Genomic DNA, 25,655 nt, shown 5'->3' with positions numbered 1-25,655 from the left:
AATACTTTATTAGGACTTTAGCAAAATAACAGATAAACTCTACTATTCAATCTATTTATAGACAGATATGAAACATGTCAGCCACAATACCGAGTTGCCTCTTTGACATTTCTAAATACAGATGTACAGTACAATGCTTGAATTTTGTGGAGTTTGGGTCTCGACCCTTATGATCTGCACACTGAAGTGAGGAGACATGTTTGTACGTCAAACAACTCCGGGTATTTACACCACTGTGCCCTTAAAGCTAATCTTATAGATAAAGGATGGAACTACCCGACGCCTGAAACAACAATACAGTGACGACGTAGCTAGCGAGCAACATGGCGAGGACAATACGAGTTTCTGTTGTCAGTGTAATAGTTCTGGTGTTAACAGGTTAGTATCTAAATCATGGTTACTTCAGGAAAGTTTGCTCGTCACCAGTTTCACGAACATTTCTCTAGTTAAGGAAAACCTTTAAAGTAAGGAACCTTTATACATTTATTATACAGTAATTATATTTTATATCAAATAATTTTTTTTTTCAGTTAACATTAATAACAAGTCTGTATTGTTCGTTTGGAATATGTCAACGTTCGACGAGGTAACTTTGTTTTAAACATTAAACTGTTAACTTCTCCCATTAGGACTGGCTAACTTGATTATGTGCCGACTAAGGATCAGTATATTAGACCCCTATACAACTAGAAAATCACGCCTTTGATTGTGAAACAACGCAAAATCATCTACATATAAACTGTAAACATACAAAAATACAGTGCAACCCAAATTTGAAATTGGTTATATTGAAATACTGCTTAATTTGAAATTAATTGCAATTCCTGTTTACACATATTCATTGTCATTCTTCTTGGTTATATTGAAAATTGGATACTTTAAGGAGAATTTCCATTCCATGAGGAATTCGATACACTTGGGTTCCACTATAATAGGTTTATTTAGATGAAATATCTTATCGAAGCACGAACTTATATTCATACGCCATTGTTTTTACGGTAATATATATACGCTAGGTATATTCCATTAAATTTTTTATCTATATGTTTATCATAGCTTAAACAGGTTTACATTTTGCCATTGGTATAATATTTGTGTATTTAAATGTATACTTATAAACTAGGTCAACTCGATAGCACCCATACAGGCGTTAAACACCTACAATAAAATGTTCCCGATTACTAATAGGATCTAAATATTTGGGAATTTGAGACCGACTCTTCTTAACTACGCTTACTATCCTCGTAATTTAATTAAAATTTGCAAACAAAAGCTTCTCCAAAATAGAATGTAACATTTTAATTTAAACATATTTTTCCAATGCTTCTTGTTTATTTCTCTTTTCTATGGAATTGTTTATAAAAACGTTTGCGTATGTTATGGTTGATTTGATAATTTTATTATTTCAGTAAGATATTCAAATCAGAGCTGTCCACAGCCCAAATGTAAGTATTATTCTATCTCATTCTCGGTTGTAATCACATATAATATATATACCTGTCACGTTTCTTCCATTCATTCATTCTTATTCGTGAAGTTTTGATTTTTGTCACTAGATTTCAACGGTAATGAAATGATATGATTGGAAACCTATTATTAAACGAGCTTACAGTAAGTGTTACAAGTAACACACGTCCCCTGCCGTCAACTACATTTTCTATTCTATGCCAAGTTATTATTATTGCTTAGGTTTGCTTTCTTTGTACGAAGTTTGAACAATTTCTCACGTTCCCACGTAATAATATTTCGTTCGAACGCAATGTCGCAATAATATTTCGTTCCCACGTAATAATATTTCGTTCCCACGCAATTATTTTATTTATTTCATGTCCGCTCCCAGCCACCGTACATAACGGATGACACAGCTATACCAGTTTTAGGTTTCTAGAAGAATAAACCAGCTATTTCAGATACTCACTGACTGAGAGCTGTTCACTAGTGTCGGTAGACTCACTGACTTGCTCAAAAGGAGAATAGTGCTATGTATTTCATTTTGAGTCATATCCTTACTTTAATCCAAGAAGGTAAATGATTGATTGCTATTTATTAATGACGTTTAGATCCAGAAGGATGTAACAGACACGGTATTTGTTTTAGTATCGGGATAAAGGATGGACACTCCAGAATGGTCAGTGGGATTGGTATTGACTCATTTCAAAGATACAATTAAAACTGATCCAATGCTGTCCCCAACGTCTGTCATAACAGGAAGTTTGAGATTTATCTTTGGACTTTTTGATTTTTTAATAGTACTTATATACTCATTTGTTATTATAGGACTATTTAATTTGGTTAATTACAGTTAGTTTATGCGGAAACTGTACAACAAGCCAAGTCGGCGAGGTTTGTGGAACCGACGGTTTTTCATTTACAAAACCCTACTGCTTTAGAAAATCCACGTTCGGTTTAGGCGGCCAGGTAACAGTTCAGAAAGGGTAAGTTCAACATTGTGACATTTACTAGTACATTGTAGTCCGTAAAAAGGTCTCGACATCATATCGCAGCCAAAATGTCTGGTTAATGGTTGGCATGTGTCATACAGAAAATATAGATAAATTCAAATAGTAAAACAGAATCGGGTAGCGGAAACAATACGTGATTAAACAATTTAACCTTTGGGAAATTGCATTTATCATCAATCCGTGGCATTCACGTTCCACATTTAACGTATATATTTAACATTTTAACGATATCTTTTCATCTAGACCTTGAAAAAGTCACTGACATTTCCGCAGTAACGAAATCGTCTGTCTAACACATACAAGCGACGAGGATCCGCCTTAATAGCAGTACGATCACTACAAAAGTAGGTGGGGGCTAAACCATGTAGCCCGCCCGAGCCCGAGCTTTAAAACCCGAGCCCGAGCTTCGGTTATTTTCGTTTTTCTTCACAACGACAGCACAAATTAAAACGATTTTTGACACAACATTTCTTTGTGTTATGTTTTATCTTTCTATGTAAGTTATATTTCATGAAATTAATTTGAATTTCATAAATCGACCTTTATCACTTTTCAAGGGGCTAAACCATGTAGCCCGCAATGGAGCGTGACATTTTACGATAAATAGTCAGTTTTGTCATTTTATTCAACTGTGGCGGTTTTGCAATCGCTAATTTAGTAAATTATGTGTATAGATAACAAATACCTCAAAGATTCTTTGTGCCAAAAATTGTTTTAATACGTGCTATTTTAATAAAGAAAATGTGTGTTGTTTTCAAGTTCAGTTCGTTGGTAATGAGTATATATTGCAGGACACAAAACGAAGAATTCAAGTGGAATTTGCTTTTCTCTTGTATTGTATTTCTTTCTCATATATCAAACATATGTGGCATATGTGGCACATTACATAGAAATAAAATGAAAGTTCACTCGTATTGGTAATCCAACGTAGATACTGAATTATTTGTCCGTAGATGGCGATCCAACATATTAAAAGTCCACTATTTGAATAATGTTCACACACAGTTCACTATCTGGTAATCCAATATGTATCCGTAGTGACCGCTTTGAAGGTTGGAAATCCAACTGATTTCATAAATCAGGCATGGGTTATTATAATAAAATGACCATTGTCCAATAGGTATACCCGGATGTAATCAAGATTAATAGCAAAAAGATATTATCACAATTAAACGACTTGACAATATATCGACAGTTTGATATAAAATATATCTATTTAAGCTTATCAATGACACCATTGCCTCAAGAAGATTATAAACACTTTGACATGTGAATACTATATGTAATTGGTGGTCACTCCACAAAAATAAGACCACAATGCCTTAGGGTAGATTTAAACTGATCAACACATCTATAGGTAAAATATACAATTATATAACAACAAAGAACATCTCAAATTTCTCTATGACACTATTTTGGAGGAGAAAAATGAAAATAACCAAAGCTCGGGCTCGGGGCGGCTACATGGTTTTAGCCCCCACCACAAAAGTACACACACATACATAAACTGTTTCTATCATAATTGTGAATTTTTTTGTGTTATCTCGGAAGGAATATACGCAATTTTACCGGTGTGAGATTTTTCTATCTCACCCTAGAGTAAAGACAAGCTACATGATATCTTTGCACATGGTCACATAGGGTTGAAGAAAACGAATCATTTTGGCGTGAGACACGGGGAGCTCAACCCTTGGTATAAGATTTTTAATCGACAAAGCCTCGTGTTTGATAACTTAAGAATCTTACCTCTCGGGTTCTGATTATCCTGTCTCTATTAATTTTTGTAAACCGGACAGAAGACACTGCAATCGGAGACATGCAAAAATTATGCTTGATGTTGTGAAAAAATTATTAGAGTAAATGAAAATGAATATAACAAACACTTTTATTCATCTGTTGCATGCATAGAAAAGACATGGTATAATGTGCTTGATATAAACAATTTGCGGTTTTTATGGTAATTTAAATACTAGATGTCTTAACGTGTGCTGATGATGTGACCACTAGGTTCGCCAGTGAAGCAGACTGTCGTGCCAATATAGCACTGAGCAGTGTCAGTAATCCAGCATGCCGAGGTCCACACCCACCCGCCGGTACGGTCTGTTACGATTGCTGTGTCTCCTATACTTGTCGGCCAGAACACCAGCGCTGCAATGAGATCTTTCCGGTCAGCATCGCCGACATTGTGTTTGGAGGTAAAGGATTAGACATAGGTACCGATACCATACCAATATCAAGTATGTAATGATTTTGGAAATCTCGAATTTATTTCTACATCAAATGTTCTCGTCTGTAATGATACTAATGTAGTGGGTACATTCCTATGATCTTGATTCGACATATTAGTTATTTGACTAAAATTTTTTTTTATCTAGGTCAACCGGGCGCAGTGACGGCTGCACCAACACCAACAACTACAAGACCTACAACTACAAGACCTACAACTACGACACCTACAACTACAAGACCTACAACTACGACACCTACAACTACAAGACCTACAACTACGACACCTACAACTACAAGACCTATAACTACAACACCTACAACTACAACACCGACAACTACGACACCGACAACTACGACACCAACAACAACTACTACAACACCGACTACGACGCCAAATGTCGCTAAGACCACATCAGCATCAGCGATTCCACGAGGTATGTATAGATAGTGGTATGAATATAAATGTTTTGTATTATATATCTGATACAATGATGATGAGTAATGAATAAAGTCAAACATCTAAATACTATTATGGAGTAACATGTTTCAAAGAAGGTTCCATTAAACCCTGGTTATGGCAGTGTCGTATACATGCAAGTACGTTTAGCTAAACTAATATAGAAGTTAAAGAGACATTGGCTTTCATGTTAAATCAGGAGCTATATTCTTCTATTCATAATGATATAATTGATTTTTCTTTGTTTTCATACAAAATCTGTCTTTGTATTTCGCTGATTCTTTTTCATACCACTATGAAGAATAATTCTTTTGTTAAAAATCCGAAAATGGCACGAAAACTCGACGTTTTCCTGACGTTACAAAAGAAATATTGACGTTGCGTATGGATTGGGAAAAATTATCCAATTTCCAATAATTCAATAGAATCGTACGTGTTAATGTATTTTATTTTATCAAGTCTGGAAAATTAATTATATGCATTGATGTCATTATTTCTTAATTTCCTTCATACTCGGGAGAAATTAAATGATTGACGTGTTTCAGGCAGTAAATGCCAGATATGCAGTAAGAGCGGCTCCGCGAACTGCTACCTTGATCAGGAGCAGTACTGCCCAGCGTCTAAACCTCTCTGTATGAACACGATTATGTTTAGTGAGAACGGATCAAGAAGTGTCGAGAAAACGTGAGTATATGGTAGACGGGGTGATAATGTTGGTGGACTATTTGGTCCTCTAGGGTTTTATTATACCGTTTTTACCTATTGATTTAGCTTTGAGCATGCATAATTTTTATATACTTCATTCAATATTTGCAAATGATAGTTATTAAAGCTCAACGGGTTTACACTTTGACTTTGTTACTGGTCCTGTGCTTGCTGTCCTTATTGCATGATCGTAAAAGGCGAATAAATTTTGGATCTTACCTTTTTTCTGCCTACCTTACTTTCTCCTAACTCACTTTTGGTCTTGAGTTGAGCGTTCGCCTCTCTGAGGAAGGCTCTGGGTTCTGTCCTCTGGTCGATACACACCAAAGTCTATAATAGTGGTAGTTCCTGCTGCTGATTAGCGCTTAGCATAAAGGGTGCGGGACGACTTGTTTGCCCATTGTCAGTATAATGTGACCGGGTTGGGTGTGTTGTTTGGTGACTCTGTTACAGCTTCTGATCCACTGTAGATTTTGTGATTCGTTGTTGTAGATGGTAGTATCATCACCACCTTAACACCTGTATATCACTGGCGGCCGAGTCCTGGGCTGGCAGTGATGTACAATATACACTATATGTTTACCATCGTCAGGCTGTTTTAATCTGTTGTAGGTGCGAGACGGACACGCGATGTTACTGGTCGTACTGGATAGGACAACAAAATGACCCAGTGTGTCGTAATGTTAGTTTGGGTGTAAACATCACCAGGAATGTATGTCATTACTGCTGTAAGACCGAGCCTGGTAAACTGTCCTGTAATGTTCCAGACATACACCTCAACAACCTCATCAGCTATGACAAGCCTGCCAACACTAAAGGTAAACTACAAAAATCACAGGTAGGCTGGGTGTGAGGGTGTGTGTGTACTAGGTCTTCTGAGACACCCAAAGGCTTACCAATCTAAAGTCGGTTAATTATACCTGGCTCCGATTTCTCGAAACAAAAGTGCAGACTTTAGTCAAAACTGAAGTTTTTCTCTTTATGTAACTTACATGAAAATGTATGACTTAAGTCAGTTTTGGAAAAAGTTTGTTTCGAGAAATTGGGGTCTGGTTGAACGTACTTATTGTAGTGGAGTCGAAGTTTAGCACAAATTCGAAAAAAATAGATTCTGATTATTAGCGCGGATATCAATTGCTGCAATGTCGTAGTTCTATATTGGAAATACCCCCAAATTGTGTGCTGTACATGATTAACATTTCAAATACTGAATGAGTAAATATAACTCGTGTCCAATCTTTTTATTTAACAATAAACTATGTTTTAATTCAAAATAAATTCTAACTTCAAAGACAACGCGAAAAGCGCAAAAATAAAACTACTACTAAATAAGTCTATTTACAGTATGTGGATTTGTACATCTGTGATGGAGTTTAGTATCATACAGCCCAGAAACCCGAGAACACACGAGTATCTTCCATATTTAAATCAATCCCAATGTAGTATTTCAAGTTTTCGTGAGATTATAACTATTTCGGGTTTTATTCAATAAAACTGTTGTGTTTTACAGATATTACATGTATCGTTGGCGATAAGTATGCGGGCTATTACAAGTCCAACTGCAGTTCTGACAAGCCTTACTGTCTCAACGAAATCTACTATGAGCAAGGCACCATCGTAGACGTCAACAAAAGGTTCACTACTTATCCTTCCTCGTCATATTTGAAATATATATATAAACATATTGAATATAATTTAATTTTATTGAAGCGTATCGTAGAGCAACGTAATGGAGGAGAATTACAAGTCTTATTTTAATTAGATTGATAAAAACATGGACTTAAAGGGACAATTCAGTCTAAGAGTACATTAAAACTTGCACATATTTTAGTAACAAATCAGTTCTAATGGAAATTAGATTAGTTGGTTTTACTGTGATATGCCAGAAAAACCCACTGTTGTGAAAAAGTATGTGAAATGTTCAATTGCCATTACACATAGTCTTGTATGCCGATCCATGACCCTTGCCTGTGTAGTAAAGAATTTTGTGTCTAGAACTACTCAAATCGCTCTTACAGTTGTATTAACATTGTTAGATGAATGTTCTTGTCTAAAAATGATTTCATAAAAACTCCTCAGTGGTTATGTATTGCATTTGTTGTACCTGCTTAATCGTATTGATCAACAATTTGGAATTTCAATGGTATTACTCAAAATACTTAACAATACTGTGGAATTTGTCACTTTTCCCTGTCATATGTTTCATAAGGAATGTAGAACAATACATTTATGTCATATTTTGCTTCGTGGTTATGTAATGAATTAGCCTCACTGAATTGTCCCTTTAAGATAGCTCTCTGATTAAAATGAAAAAAATAATACAACTTCAACTAGGTTATATTATAGGTTTATATACATTTATTACACGGAGTAGTGCTATCGTCATGCGATAAAAAGCGTGATTTGACTGTGATACAGCGTTCCACATTGATCATTTTAATTTTAGACACAATTACTGTTCTGTATATTAACAGTAATTACCATATACTGCTTTCTTATTAATAATCCACTTTTCCTTACAAAGGTGTGCTTCAAAAACGATATGTATCGGTGAATGGTGGAACAAGAGCCGAAAAACTTACGCATGTGCTACAGGTGACTTGTCCAACTTTACCAGTTCCGGTGAGAACCTCGTCTGTGATATCTGCTGCCTATCAGACGATAGTGGTCCATGTAATATGAAACATCGCCCCGACGAAATCTACCAGTTCAAGATAGAAACAACGGCGGCACCAGGTATGCAGGTTAACTATGTACATTGGAAAAGTACAATTTAAAATCACTGAGCTGTCAAATTTATGGGTTTGAGATTTTAATAAATGCCCCTTTATAGGTCTTGGTTTCAGTCGTCTCCCATTATTTAATAATTTTGTTTATTGGCATAATTAACAACAAAAGCGATAACACTGTATGTGTTAAAGGCTCGCGTTCAAATAAAACCTATTACGGTCCGAACTGCATCGAATTCCCAATTGTATACATTTTGTAACTGGAATATTCTGTTTAATAATTGGAAGTTTTATGTTGTAAACTTTTCACTCGGATAACTAAGACTGTTACCACGGTTCTGTCGCATTTGACTTAATGAGGTTTTACTGTATATAAATAGCAACCAAATTACAGTACTGTTCAAAGTTGTTTTGCCTGTTGTTGTATTCCATTGGCTTCAGGTACTACTGCCGGCACGTCTCCTACCCCGAGCCATTCTCCATCAGGTAGGTAAACAGGATCACATGTATGGACGCTTATCTTTATTCAAACCACTTGATCGGAGAAACTTTTGATGAATTTGAATTCTGGTTGACATTAAAACCTGCGTATCTTAACAATATTTGCAGCTCCGTCCCAAACGTCATCGGTTGCCATGACTACAACTCACGTGCCCACTTCTACAAAGATGGCGACAACGCCTTCGTCATCACTTCCCTCCTCCACCCCTACTACAACCAAGCCACACTGTAAGTAACTATCACTAGGTAATGATGTATTATAATGTATCTTACACTGTAAGTACATGTAACTATCTTATCACGTGATAATGTATTATAATGTATCTAACACTGTAAGTACATGTAACTATCTTATCACGTGATAATGTATTATAATGTATCTAACACTGTAAGTACATGTAACTATCTTATCACGTGATAATGTATTATAATGTATCTAACACTGTAAGTACATGTAACTATCTTATCACGTGATAATGTATTATAATGTATCTAACACTGTAAGTACATGTAACTATCTTATCACGTGATAATGTATTATAATGTATCTAACACTGTAAGTACATGTAACTATCTTATCACGTGATAATGTATTATAATGTATCTAACACTGTAAGTACATGTAACTATCTTATCACGTGATAATGTATTATAATGTATCTAACACTGTAAGTACATGTAACTATCTTATCACGTGATAATGTATTAAAATATGTATCTTACACTGTAAGTACATGTAACTATCTTATCACGTGATAATGTATTATAATGTATCTTAACACTGTAAGTACATGTAACTATCTTATCACGTGATAATGTATATAATGTATCTTACACTGTAAGTACATGTAACTATCTTATCACGTGATAATGTATTATAATGTATCTAACACTGTAAGTACATGTAACTATCTTATACACGTGATAATGTATTATAATGTATCTAACAGTGTAAGTACATGTAACTATCTTATCACGTGATAATGTATTATAATTATGTATCTAACATGTAAGTACATGTAACTATCTTATCACGTGATAATGTATTATAATGTATCTAACAGTGTAAGTACATGTAATATCTTATCACGTGATAATGTATTATAAATGTATCTAACACTTAAGTACATGTAACTATCTTATCACGTGATAATGTATTATAATGTATCTAACACTGTAAGTACATGTAACTATCTTATCACGTGATAATGTATTAAAATGTATCTAACAGTGTAAGTACATGTAACTATCTTATCACGTGATAATGTATTAAAATGTATCTAACACTGTAAGTACATGTAACTATCTTATCACGTGATAATGTATTAAAATGTATCTAACACTGTAAGTACATGTAACTATCTTATCACGTGATAATGTATTAAATGTATCTAACAGTGTAAGTACATGTAACTATCTTATCACGTGATAATGTATTAAAATGTATCTAACACTGTAAGTACATGTAACTATCTTATCACGTGATAATGTATTATAATGTATCTAACACTGTAAGTACATGTAACTATCTTATCACGTGATAATGTATTAAAATGTATCTAACACTGTAAGTACATGTAACTATCTTATCACGTGATAATGTATTATAATGTATCTAACACTGTAAGTACATGTAACTATCTTATCACGTGATAATGTATTAAAATGTATCTAACAGTGTAAGTACATGTAACTATCTTATCACGTGATAATGTATTAAAATGTATCTAACACTGTAAGTACATGTAACTATCTTATCACGTGATAATGTATTATAATGTATCTAACACTGTAAGTACATGTAACTATCTTATCACGTGATAATGTATTATAATGTATCTAACAGTGTAAGTACATGTAACTATCTTATCACGTGATAATGTATTATAATGTATCTAACACTGTAAGTACATGTAACTATCTTATCACGTGATAATGTATTATAATGTATCTAACAGTGTAAGTACATGTAACTATCTTATCACGTGATAATGTATTATAATGTATCTAACACTGTAAGTACATGTAACTATCTTATCACGTGATAATGTATTATAATGTATCTAACACTGTAAGTACATGTAACTATCTTATCACGTGATAATGTATATAATGTATCTAACATGTAAGTACATGTAACTATCTTATCACGTGATAATGTATTATAATGTATCTAACAGTGTAAGTACATGTAACTATCTTATCACGTGATAATGTATTATAATGTATCTAACATGTAAGTACATGTAACTATCTTATCACGTGATAATGTATTATAATGTATCTAACACTGTAAGTACATGTAACTATCTTATCACGTGATAATGTATTATAAATGTATCTAACAGTGTAAGTACATGTAACTATCTTATCACGTGATAATGTATTATAATGTATCTAACAGTGTAAGTACATGTAATGTACTATCTTATCACGTGATAATGTATTAAAATGTATCTAACACTGTAAGTACATGTAACTATCTTATCACGTGATAATGTATTATAATGTATCTAACACTGTAAGTACATGTAACTATCTTATCACGTGATAATGTATTATAATGTATCTAACACTGTAAGTACATGTAACTATCTTATCACGTGATAATGTATTATAATGTATCTAACACTGTAAGTACATGTAACTATCTTATCACGTGATAATGTATTAAAATGTATCTAACACTGTAAGTACATGTAACTATCTTATCACGTGATAATGTATTATAATGTATCTTACACTGTAAGTACATGTAACTATCTTATCACGTGATAATGTATTATAATGTATCTAACACTGTAAGTACATGTAACTATCTTATCACGTGATAATGTATTATAATGTATCTAACAGTGTAAGTACATGTAACTATCTTATCACGTGATAATGTATTATAATGTATCTAACACTGTAAGTACATGTAACTATCTTATCACGTGATAATGTATTATAATGTATCTAACAGTGTAAGTACATGTAACTATCTTATCACGTGATAATGTATTATAAATGTATCTAACACTGTAAGTACATGTAACTATCTTATCACGTGATAATGTATTATAATGTATCTAACACTGTAAGTACATGTAACTATCTTATCACGTGATAATGTATTATAATGTATCTAACACTGTAAGTACATGTAACTATCTTATCACGTGATAATGTATTATAATGTATCTTACACTGTAAGTACATGTAACTATCTTATCACGTGATAATGTATTATAATGTATCTAACATGTAAGTACATGTAACTATCTTATCACGTGATAATGTATTAAAATGTATCTAACAGTGTAAGTACATGTAACTATCTTATCACGTGATAATGTATTATAATGTATCTAACGCTGTAAGTACATGTAACTATCTTATCACGTGATAATGTATTATAATGTATCTAACAGTGTAAGTACATGTAACTATCTTATCACGTGATAATGTATTATAATGTATCTAACACTGTAAGTACATGTAACTATCTTATCACGTGATAATGTATTATAAATGTATCTAACAGTGTAAGTACATGTAACTATCTTATCACGTGATAATGTATTATAATGTATCTAACAGTGTAAGTACATGTAACTATCTTATCACGTGATAATGTATTATAATGTATCTAACACTGTAAGACATGTAAGTACATGTAATGTATATAATGTATCTATCACGTGTAAGTACATGTAATCTTATCACTGATAATGTATATAATGTATCTAACACTGTAAGTACATGTAACTATCTTATCACGTGATAATGTATTATAATGTATCTAACACTGTAAGTACATGTAACTATCTTATCACGTGATAATGTATTATAATGTATCTAACACTGTAAGTACATGTAACTATCTTATCACGTGATAATGTATTATAATGTATCTAACACTGTAAGTACATGTAACTATCTTATCACGTGATAATGTATTATAATGTATCTAACACTGTAAGTACATGTAACTATCTTATCACGTGATAATGTATTATAATGTATCTAACACTGTAAGTACATGTAACTATCTTATCACGTGATAATGTATTATAATGTATCTAACACTGTAAGTACATGTAACTATCTTATCACGTGATAATGTATTATAATGTATCTAACACTGTAAGTACATGTAACTATCTTATCACGTGATAATGTATTATAATGTATCTAACACTGTAAGTACATGTAACTATCTTATCACGTGATAATGTATTATAATGTATCTAACACTGTAAGTACATGTAACTATCTTATCACGTGATAATGTATTATAATGTATCTAACACTGTAAGTACATGTAACTATCTTATCACGTGATAATGTATTAAATGTATCTAACACTGTAATGTACATGTAAATATCTTATCACGTGATAATGTATTATAATGTATCTAACAGTGTAAGTAACATGTAACTATCTTATCACGTGATAATGTATTATAATGTATCTAACACTGTAAGTACATGTAACTATCTTATCACGTGATAATGTATTAAAATGTATCTAACAGTGTAAGTACATGTAACTAATTATCACGTGATAATGTATTAAAATGTATCTAACACTGTAAGTACATGTAAGTACTATCTTATCTCACGTGATAATGTATTAAAATGTATCTAACACTGTGTAAGTACATGTAACTATCTTATCACGTGATAATGTATTATAATGTATCTAACACTGTAAGTACATGTAACTATCTTATCACGTGATAATGTATTAAAATGTATCTAACAGTGTAAGTACATGTAACTATCTTATCACGTGATAATGTATTAAAATGTATCTAACAGTGTAAGTACATGTAACTATCTTATCACGTGATAATGTATTATAAATGTATCTAACACTGTAAGTACATGTAACTATCTTATCACGTGATAATGTATTAAAATGTATCTAACAGTGTAAGTACATGTAACTATCTATCTGATAATCACGTGATAATCACGTATAATGTAAAAATGTATCTAACACAGTGTAAGTACATGTAACTATCTTATCACGTGATAATGTATTAAAATGTATCTAACACTGTAAGTACATGTAACTATCTTATCACGTGATAATGTATTATTACAATGTATCTAACGTGTAAGTACATGTAACTATCTTATCACGTGATAATGTATTATAATGTATCTAACAGTGTAAGTACATGTAACTATCTTATCACGTGATAATGTATTAAAATGTATCTTACACTGTAAGTACATGTAACTATCTTATCACGTGATAATGTATTAAAATGTATCTAACACTGTAAGTACATGTAACTATCTTATCACGTGATAATGTATTATAATGTATCTAACACTGTAAGTAACATGTAACTATCTATCACACGTGATAATGTATTATAATGTAATCTAATGTAAGTACTATCTTATCACGTGATATGTATTAAAATGTTATCTAACACTGTAGAGTACATGTAACTATATCACGTGATAATGTATTAATATGTATCTAACACTGTAAGTACATGTAACTATCTTATCACGTGATAATGTATTAAAATGTATCTAACACTGTAAGTACATGTAACTATCTTATCACGTGATATGTATTAATGTATCTATGTAGTACATGTATCTTTAAACACTGTAATTATACTGTATCTAACACTGTAAGTATCATATTCTTATCACGTGATAATGTATTATAAATGTATCTAACAGTGTAAGTACATGTAACTATCTTATCACGTGATAATGTATTAAAATGTATCTTAACACTGTAATGTACATGTAACTATCTTATCACGTGATAATGTATTATTAAATGTATCTAACACTGTAAGTACATGGTAACTATCTTATCACGTGATAATGTATTATAATGTATCTTACACTGTAAGTACATGTAACTATCTTATCACGTGATAATGTATTATAATGTATCTAACACTGTAAGTACATGTAACTATCTTATCACGTGATAATGTATTAAAATGTATCTAACACTGTAAGTACATGTAACTATCTTATCACGTAATGTATTAATGTATCTATACACTGTATACATATAACATCTTATCATTACGTGATAATGGTACTTAAAATGTATCTTACACAGTAAGTTAGTACTGTAAACCTACTATCTGTATCACGTGATACATGTATTGAAATGTATCTAATCACTGTAAGTACATGTACCTATCTTATCACAGTGATGATAATGTATTATAATGTATCTAACAGTGTAAGTACATGTAACTATCTTATCACGTGATAATGTATTAAAATGTATCTAACACTGTAAGTACATGTAACTATCTTATCACGTGATAATGTATTAAAATGTATCTAACAGTGTAAGTACATGTAACTATCTTATCACGGGATAATGTATTAAAATGTATCTAACACTGTAAGTACATGTAACTATCTTATCACGTGATAATGTATTATAATGTATCTAACACTGTAAGAGCGCATTTCTTAGTGACAGCCGTTTCATATTTACAAACCCATCAATTTAATACAAATGTTTGTTCACTATAAAGCTGTTAATTACATTTTTCGAGTGTGGAATTTTTCTTCAAAATTGTCCATAATAACTCTTCGGGTGATTCCGAGAATACCTTATCGTAGATCTGGAAATAGCTATGACTCATTGTTACCTTTCGTTTATCAAATCGGTAGCATGTGCTTATATAATTATATCACTAGAGTGAACTGTCATGACACAACTATGCCTTTAAACCACCATTGCTTACTGTATGATCCCAATACAAGACGGGGATCTACCGCAGGCAAGATGCCGATTAAAATCCTATTGAAAGCGTCTTTGATCATGGATATAGCTCATTCTGACATAAAAACAAAATCCTCAAGATAATATTGAGATACCATACCTGGTGTTATCATGAGTTGTTACCACTACTCGAGACCCAATGGCGCGTTACATTCTCCGTTCTTGTGTACTCACAGCTGTCCACGTGTGTGGAGAAGCAGACTTTTTAGCGTCATTTTAATAAATAAAAAACCCTTTTTTGTCTCGTGCTGCGAGAATGACCAGGTCAAACAAACGACTCCATCACGGTTCATGTGTCGCCTGATCACAAGTTTTTATATTTTTTTAGCACTAGTTACAGGGCGACGAAATATGGGAAATACCCCAGTGTAGTCGAAACGGTACTTGCATTTTTTTCTTAATTTAGATGCCACCTTAGTTTATGCACTCGGTGTATGCAAAATCCTAAAACAGTTTATACGTAATTTCAGAAACCATTCTTTCTTAGATGTAATACGTCTCTAGGAGTCAAGATATGATAAAACAACTGTTCATTTACTTTTTCTTTACCTTCTGAAGATCACTTGATTGCTTACTCTTTTTTTGATGGCGCGTTGGTGTAATCGTATTTTTTATTTTTTCAGTGTTCAAAAACCTCCAGTTTGTATTGTAAATAGGTTAGCGAAATATAACAAATAGTCTGCTTTTGATCTATTGTTAGGTGTGTGCACCTGAGAGACAGTACTGTCGGTTCGCTATGAGTTACTTCAGTCAGTCTTATCCGAGCCGACTGTCTCGACTACGTCTCGGTATTAGCTCCATGTCTATTCAGTGGAACCTGTCTCACTATTGTTGCACGACACCTAACAGTGTAACACCAACATTAAAACCGCCAGGAGAATTTTACGGTCGGCAAGCCACTGACAGTCGTCAAACCGTTACACAAGTCTGAGCCTGAATTTTGCGGCAATCACTGACGTTCATCTTGTTCTATATTTGCATATTAGAGTTATCTTCCCTTGTAAATAGGTATCGGTTGTTACGTCATTAAATTGTTTGCAAAAAAAAATATCTACCTACAAGGTCAGATAATCCAATAGTATGGAAGTGTAGAATTGATTATGTAGCCAAGGAAGGTTTCAGATGATTCATCACAACCCACTGCTTATCTATTGAAACCGTTCATCCGTTCAAATTCCATATATTAAAGTGTACATTAATGATTTTAGACGATAACAAATCGTTGATTTCTAGAATAAAATTTACCTAGCAGTACATCAACAGTGTTATTATATATTTTGTATCAATTAACATAAAAAAATATGGGTTGATTTGTTCTAACGATATATTTTTACAAAAATTAATTATAGATCCAGTGTAAAACAAATTGAAAAATTTTTTTTTTTTGTTACTTTTATAATATAGAACGATTATATATGCAGACACATCTAATGAGAACGTCCACTGCTAGGTCATACAAATACTTCTAGGGTTGATTAGACCTCTTGTATCCATGTCCTGACGAACTGAAAGGAACACCGCTTGTTTCTGCAATAGTTCCATGCATATGACAATTAGTAATTTTAACTGTTGTGATCTTGATAGTAATGATATTCAAACGCATTTTTTTTCAAATGTCTTCTATATGAATACTTCATCGAACTTCAATCCTATCCGAGTTTTTTGAGATTGCTAACACACTCTGATGTACATTTTCATGTAGTTTTAGAACCTTGTAGATTTGTAATAATACCAAAAAAGCTAAACCACTTTTACTCCGATCTTACTGATTTACCCGCTTGATCATTTCCATTGTTGGCTGGATTACGGCTTTGTTACATTTAATCTAGCACATGTCTAGAGAGGACTATTGAGCATACTCATTGACAACTAAAGGTCCGTGGGTAACTTCTAATTACATATTACAGGAGAGATCTGTCCAGATGAAATTATGCCATGAAGAGCCTCCAACTGTCTCCTTATCAGTTCTGATTAGTGTTTGTCCAACAATCCCCTTGTTGTTGTCAGTTGCCGTACAGTTAGTACTCCTATATTCAATTCACCTTAGAAGAGTAAATAGTGTTTGCAGAGACATAAAATTAATTTTCTTTTCTTTGTTTTCGATACCAAATCTGGCTTTCTGATTGGTACCCAATATTTGTTATGGCAAACCACGATGGAAAAAAAAATCTCGAGAATGGCAGCGAAAACCCCGCACGTTATCGTGACGATCCAAAATTAGAGACAATTAGAAGTTGCGATATTGATCTCGAAAAAAGAATCCCTTGAACAAACCACTATAATTTTTAATGGAAACATACTTCATTTTTATCAAGTATACAGAAGTATAAGACAGTATAAAATTAATCTATAAGAGTATTGATGTCACTTATTTTAGCTCACGCTGGTCCAAGACAATTATGCATATACCGTGGCGTCCGTCAGACCGTCGTCCGTCGACGTCGTCTCTCAGTCCGATCCGTCCGTCAACAATCCGACTTCATTCTCCTAACCGCTGTCGGATTTCAACAAAATTTGCTGGTACATCCATATAGGGCTACTAACTATGAAAACATTGTACAAATGGAGGGGCTGACCCCACCCAGGGCCTGAGGGGCGGGCCAAAAGGGTTCAATTTGGCAAAATTGTACCAAATGATGGGGCTGATCCCCCGGGGGCCTGAGGGGCGGGGCCAAAAGGGGGTCAATTTGGCTATTTCCATATAAACTTCTTCTCTGAAACTAAGCAAGAGATAGCACTCATAATGCAATGGTAGTATCGTTATAGGGTGGGGATTCAAAATTGTACAAATGATGGGGCTGACCCCCCGGGGGCCTGATGGGCGGGGTCAAAAGGGGTCAATTTGGCTATTTCCATATAAATGACTTCTTCTCTGAAACCAAGCATAGGATAGCACCCATAATGCAATGGTAGCATCCTTATCCTTATGGGATGAGGGTGGGGATTCAAAATTGTACAAAGGATGGGATGACCCCCCGGGGGCCTGAGGGGCGGGGTCAAATGGGGTCAATTTGGCTATTTCCATAAAAACGACTTCTTCTCTGAAACTAAGCAAGAGATAGCACTCATAATGCAATGGTAGTATCGTTATAGGGTGGGGATTCAAAATTGTACAAATGATGGGGCTGACCCCCCAGGGGCCTGAGGGGCGGGGTCAAAAGGGTCCAATTTTGCTATTTCCATATAAACAACTTCTTCTCTGAAACTAAGCATGGTATAGCACCCATAATGCAATGGTAGCATCCTTATAGGGTGGGAATTCAAAATTGTGCAAATGATAGGGCTGACCCCCCCGGGGGCTTGAGTGGCGGGGTCAAAAGGGGTCAATTTGGCTTCTCCATATAAACGACTTCTTCTCTGCAACTAAGCGTGGTATAGCACCCATAATGCAATGGTAGCATCCTTATAGGGTGGGAATTCAAAATTGTGCAAATGATAGGGCTGACCCCCCGAGGGCCTGAGGGGCGGGGTCAAAAGGGGCCAATTTGGCTATTTCCATATAAACGACTTCTCTGAAAATAAGCATGGTATAGCACCCATAATACAATGGTTGCTCCTTATAGTGTGGGGATTCAAAATTGTGCAAATGATAGGGCTGACCCCCCGGGGGCCTGAGGGGCGGGGTCAAAAGGGGTCAATTTGGCTATTTCCATATAAATGACTTCTTCTCTGCAACTAAGCATGGTATAGCACCCATAATGCAATGGTAGCATCCTTATAGGGTGGGGATTCCAAATTGTGCAAATGATGGGGCTGACCCCCGGGGGCCTGAAGGGTGGGGTCAAAAGAGGTTAATTTAGCTATTTCCATATCCTTTGGACGGCCGTAACGTATTTATGCGTAATTATGCATTTGCCCCATTTCATGCACCCTTCTGGAGCCCCACTGAGACCGTTGAAAACTAAATACTAGTTTTTTGAAAAGAAGATGTTCATCCCTATATAGCATGTCAATATCGATTCGGTCATTGCATAAGTGACGTCACAAATCACCTTTGAACATGCCCAAATAAGTCAAAAATTGAGGTCTGAAACCCGGATTTTAGTGTGTGCCCGGAAACCTGTCGTTGTGAGCTTAATTATCAAGATACAGACATGCAGATGGTCTTAAACGATAGAAGAGATATCAAAGTAAGAGAAAATAGAGAGAAAGGGGAAAGGAAGGGGAAAATAGCACCGATTTCAAAAAAAAAAAAAAAAAAAAACAAGTCCCACGCGCAGGTTTCTGCCTTCCATGACCCGTGCGTGGTGACCTTTAGGGGACTTCCGGTGACTGTTTTTACTTGTTTGTAGTGTGTGCTGTTTGTTATCATCGTGAAAATGGCATCAAACCGTAATCTAGATGCAAACTGCTTTCATAGATGGCATTTGTAATAACCTACTATCAAAATTGAGTCAAGTTCGAATCCTGCCGGCCGTCGAAAGGATATAAACGACTTCTTCTCTGCAACTAAGAATGGAAGAGCACTTATAATGCAATGGTAGCATCCTTATAGGGTTGGGATTTGAAATTGTACAAATGATAGGGCTGACCCCCGGGGCCTTAGACGGCAATAGATGCGAGGTCAAAAAGGTCAATTAGGCTACTACTTTCATATAAATTACTTTGTCTCTGAACCTATGTATTGGATAGCATATTTGTATGGTATCAATAGCATCATTGTATGGTTGTGATTCAAAATTAAACTTTGGGAGTCAATTTTGCTTATTTTTCTAATTGTCAGAGTCTTGTGATAATTACTAACAAAAAACCAGGTGAGCGATACAGGCCCTCTGGTGTCACTATTTTTTAATTTTATCTGGGTATGGAAAAAAAATTGTTTGCAAACTGTGTGAATCCGCGTATGAATTTTTTCATACCCCGATAAAATTAAGAAATAGTGACATCAATGCTTAATTACAATCCTATTATTTGTTATCTATGTCCCCTTGGAATGTGGTTGTTAATTCCGGGTTTACGTCAGTTTACTCATCGCGTATTTCTACCAAAATGACGTCATCAGTAATTTCATCGACAGCACGGACTGCAACTGCAACATCAACTACGGCAAGAACACCCACCATGACGTCACCACCTACTGAAAGAGCAGTCACCGTGACGTCACCAACTACAGAAAGTGCAGTCACCATGACGTCACCATCTACGCCATTGAAAGCAAATACCATCAATATGACGCAATCAGTTACACGATCAACCACACGTAAGGTCATTATGACGTCACACACAACATCTGTTAATACTATGATGTCATCAACAACACCACGTGTCACCACTATTTCGTCAAAAATCACTTCGTCATCAACATCTTCAAGCTCGAAAGCTGCACCGCACATTACAAAACAACCACATGTAGTGGCAACGCCGAAACCGACAAGACCTTGTAAGTATGCATGTCTACCAAAACAAGAATAATAATCAATTTGACAAAACAATAAATTGCATATCTATCCATAAATGTCATGTAATGGGAATAATTCACGTACCAAATGATACCCGATAACGTTTGAGAGGGACTATTGTTTCTATTAGTGTTGGAATGACGTCAAAAGATGAAATCCCGCGCTAACGTCATTTTCAGCGGGAAGATAACAAATAATTACGTCCCATCACCACTTGAGATACTAGTCCCGCATTAACGTTATCGAGTATCACGTGGTACGTGAATGAGTCCCATTTCTGATCCACAGCGGCATGTTACATGTGTGATGGACCACCTTTCCTCTGTGAAGCGAGGTACGCAGCCCACCAATGCCAGACCGCAGACCAACAGTTTTGTGTGACGACCGTCCACAACAACGATGATGGCACACGCTCCGTATTTAGAAGGTATGTACTCGGTTTACTAATATCTGATAACTTGGTGATGGCGATATGTATCACAGTAGCATTATTACGTAAAGTTCACTGTAACCAATAAAGCTACGGTCATTTTAAAGAATTTTAATGGGAAGGATGAACATATGTGATAAACAAACAACATCTACTACATGTATGATAGAATTAATACATTTAAAGGTCATTCATTAAAAAGACCAAATATATTTAACAGTATCAGCTACATTTAATTAAAGATAACCTTTTTTCTGGTTCTCAGTTGCCGTACAGAAGCAGGCTGTCGCGAAGCGAGCTTGTCTCCTACAGACAGCCGGTGTGGACATTATGACCCAGGGCAGTTGTATTTGGCCGACTTTCAGTGCTCATGGTGCTGCAATACTAAACTGTGCAACAATGGGACAGTTCCATACAACTTATATTCACCATAAATATTGCCTAACCCATGAACTCTTATCAGGGCCATACAATGGATATATTGTCTTATTTCAAAACTCTTATCAGATGGATGCAATCAATATTACCTAACTTCACAACTGTTATCACGTGGTTTAAAATTGTGGGCCAACGCAGAAACAAAATGTCTGCCTAAAGGAAATCTGAAGCGGTTGAGAAGAAACAAAGAGGAAAGTTATCAAACCTAGTGCACCTCGCGAGTCAATTCATAGTCTATAGATACCAGGCATCATTGCCAAATCTCCCCATGTTCACATGACCGCCCAATCTGCACAGTTGTCCTAAACATTCAAACCATCGGGAGGCTGTTGTTGAAAATTGACTGACTGAATTCTCTCGCAGTGTTGTTTAGTAAACCCCACGCATGCAGTACGTTTTACTCATTAAGAGAAGAAACCAGTGTTAAACTATACTTAAATATGTAATAAGTATGTGTTCATTGATAATACTTCATACGAAGTACAATATTGACAACGGGAAATGTTAAATTTCGTTTTTCTTGATGTTTTTGAAAGTGGCGAGCGTCACGCATTGATCTTCGTAGAGAAAAAGTAGTGAGGGACCATGCATACAACTAGTCTTTCTAGAATTTTGTGTTACATGCTTCCTAGGCTATTATAATGTATAAAAATCGATTGTTTATTAAACATTAATAATGTAGTGTAGAAGGGCAATAACTTTTGAAAGTTTCATGCCGTCACGTTATCACTATAATCTATTTCAATAACATTCATAACCTGTAAAACCGTATGACATTGAATGTAATATGCATTATCTGAAACGTACTAGAGACTTTCAAAATGGCTGCTCAAAGTAGTGATCGAACAAGACATCTTTTATAAAATAAGATGATTCTTTGTTTTTAATACATTTCACTTAATAAAGTATAATTATGCGAATTGAGAGAAAAAAATCTCAGCTAGCGATGTGTGCCAGTATGGGAACCACTGCAGTCAGATTATTTCAGTAATATACCTCTACAAAAGGTAGGTCAATCTAACTTGATTTTCCAGAATACAATTTAGAAGGCTCAAGTAGGGCTTCCGACGACATACATCTATCAAACATCCGAATATAAAAGAGTCTCGAGGAGGAATTCCAATAGGGATTAATAACGGGCGGATCCAAACGTCGTTGAAAGAAGGGGCTGCAGGTCAGTGCTTCGCGGCCGCGATGGGAAGAGAGCACAAGAAGATGTGGTGGTCAGTAGAATATTTTAATTGACTAGCTACTTCTAGTAGGCATTAGGGCTCTTTTAATTGTTAAAATCAACAATATCTTAGCTGAAAATGGGAAATAAGCCATCAAAGTATTCCAGTTCTGCTCCATCCAATGCAGTATTTAGGATGGAATTAGCAGTGCCGGGCAGTGAAAGTCCATTCCATGCGGTATTTAGGATGACATTGGAGTTGCCGGGCAGTGACGGTCCACTCCAGCGGGTGTTTAGGGTGAGATTGGAGTTGCCGGGCAGCGACTTTCCATTCCAGACGGTATTTAGGACGAAATTGTCAGTGCGGGCAGTGACAGTCAATCCAGGCCGTATTAAGGATGACATTGGAGTTGCCGGGCAGTGACTGTCATTCCAAGCGGTATTACTAATGACATTGGAGTTACCGGGCAGTGACTGTCATTCCAAGCGGTATTACTAATGACATTGGAGTTACCGGGCCGTGACGATCCATTCCAGGCTGTACCTAGGATGGAATTGAAGAAACGGGCAGGTCTGATTTTTGTCAAGTCTGTAAAAATCATGGTAACCACATTTGCAACCCCCTCCCACTACCTTTTTCTACAACATATACATGTATAAAGGAGGTTAGGGAGGGAGTGGATGGCCTCCTGATTATTTGAATGTTTGCGAAAACCATGTAGAGTTTGGCAGTCATGTGAACATGGGTAGATTTGGCAATGATGCCTGGTGTCTATAGACTATGAATTGACTCGCGAGGTGTACTAGGTTTGATAACTTTCCTCTTTGTTTCTTCTCTACCGCTTCGGATTTCCTCTTGGCAGACATTTTGTTTGTGCGTGGGCCCACCACTTCAAACCACGTGATTCCCGACAGTGTATCAGGACGGCGCAAGTCGTTTATTCAATATTGATTTACCTCACAGCTTTGTAGATGGATGCAATAAATGTTGTTTAACCTCACACATTTACGGGTTATAAACTTATGATACGACTATTAAGATTTTGTGTTATATGTCATAACAAAGAAATATGTAGGAGATAAACTTTCAGTAAGAACACATCACTTTATTTTTAGTCGTGATTAAAAATGAATAATGTAGTGTAGAAAGGTAATTTACCAAAGCTGTTATAATTTACATACAATATTTGAGCTTTTTGTATTAAGTTTCCGGTAATAAAATAGACATGTGACTTTAATTTATTTGTTATTCTTTCTTGAATTTACCTTTACTCTTGAATACGTGTTTTGTCAATGTAAGTAATAGTATAACTATATAATGGAAGACTGGATAGATATAATTATGTTGTTGTTATTACAAAATTATTAATTTTGACAGAAGAGCAACACATCAGCACCAACGCCGTATGAAGAGATTTCCTAACTTATAAATTATAGGCAGTGTGAAAATCACAGGAAACATATGTTTTGTCACTACAGTAACGTACAATATTCATCTCATATTCCATGTATTACATTCCGTTCGGTATAGGTATTGTGTTGTTTTACCCAGCATCCCATACGTGTGTCACGTGTTCCGGAACTTCCTGTAATGGCCACCTCACTTCCTCATTTTGTCCCCTCGGCCAGGACTTCTGCATGAGCTCAATCCTAGATGGCGCTGATGGTTCAAGAAATCAAACCAGACGGTATGGCATTAGAACAAAAGATATATATAGATCAGGAAAAAACACTGAAAATATCGAGGTCATTGAAAATATCACGTGCCACAGATATCCGTTACTTTCATGTTACCCATAATGCAAAGCTACGAGCGGATTTAATTTAGTCGTTAAACTGTCGTTCGCCGTAATACTGTTCACATTTCTATTGTAAGTTGGCAGAGATATGTCAATGACATGTATGGTGGGTATCGCCTACGGTTCATGAACACACGAATATAAGCCTTACGCTTTTCAGGGCTACCCTTACATACATATCTTTTTAACAAATTATAAAATTAAACATCGTTTTGATTACATTGGTTTGGTACCGTGGTATTCATTGGTTTGTGACTTGTCTTTGAATGTTTCTATAAATATATTTTAGTTGTGTGACGAAAGAGGAATGCTTCAACAAGTGGATACAGAAGACGCTTACCTCCCCGGAATGTATGAGTCTGCTAGCGTCCGGGAGTGGTCCGAGTGGTCAGGACCTTTCCTGTGACTTTTGTTGTACTTCTAATGGCTGTAACAGCGCCCAGTTCCCACCACCAGAGACGCTATATCACGATATCTAATGTCACGTGACCAGGTGTCATGGTACCATGGCAACCACTCCGGACTGAAACAAGACTTCCAATAAAGTGTTTTACTTCTCA

The 25,655-nt window shown here is 35.1% G+C and overlaps 1 protein-coding gene across 4 annotated transcripts; it reads left to right on the top strand.

Moving 5' to 3' along the window:
• Window positions 1-224: 224 nt before the first annotated feature.
• Window positions 225-25,655, top strand: LOC138321949 (mucin-2-like). Of its 4 annotated transcripts, XM_069265996.1 has the most exons (14): window positions 228-378; window positions 1,410-1,445; window positions 2,303-2,435; window positions 4,470-4,657; window positions 4,838-5,125; window positions 5,694-5,832; window positions 6,466-6,671; window positions 7,364-7,487; window positions 8,378-8,589; window positions 9,024-9,068; window positions 9,192-9,311; window positions 20,876-21,238; window positions 21,546-21,684; window positions 21,953-24,534. In XM_069265996.1, the coding sequence occupies exons 1-14, from the start codon at window positions 324-326 to the stop codon at window positions 22,119-22,121; spliced, it is 2,217 nt and encodes a 738-aa protein (XP_069122097.1). In that variant the 5' UTR covers window positions 228-323; the 3' UTR covers window positions 22,122-24,534. The 4 variants fall into 4 exon arrangements, with proteins under 4 accessions (XP_069122098.1, XP_069122097.1, XP_069122099.1 ...); XM_069265997.1 differs by lacking the exon at window positions 9,024-9,068 and having other exon boundaries at window positions 225-378; XM_069265998.1 differs by lacking the exons at window positions 20,876-21,238; window positions 21,546-21,684; window positions 21,953-24,534 and adding exons at window positions 24,849-24,984; window positions 25,385-25,655 and having other exon boundaries at window positions 243-378.

This window comes from Argopecten irradians, chromosome 4, assembly GCF_041381155.1.
Source record: "Argopecten irradians isolate NY chromosome 4, Ai_NY, whole genome shotgun sequence".
NCBI classification, from domain to species: domain Eukaryota; kingdom Metazoa; phylum Mollusca; class Bivalvia; order Pectinida; family Pectinidae; genus Argopecten; species Argopecten irradians.
This window is presented reverse-complemented; position numbering and strand designations above follow the sequence as displayed.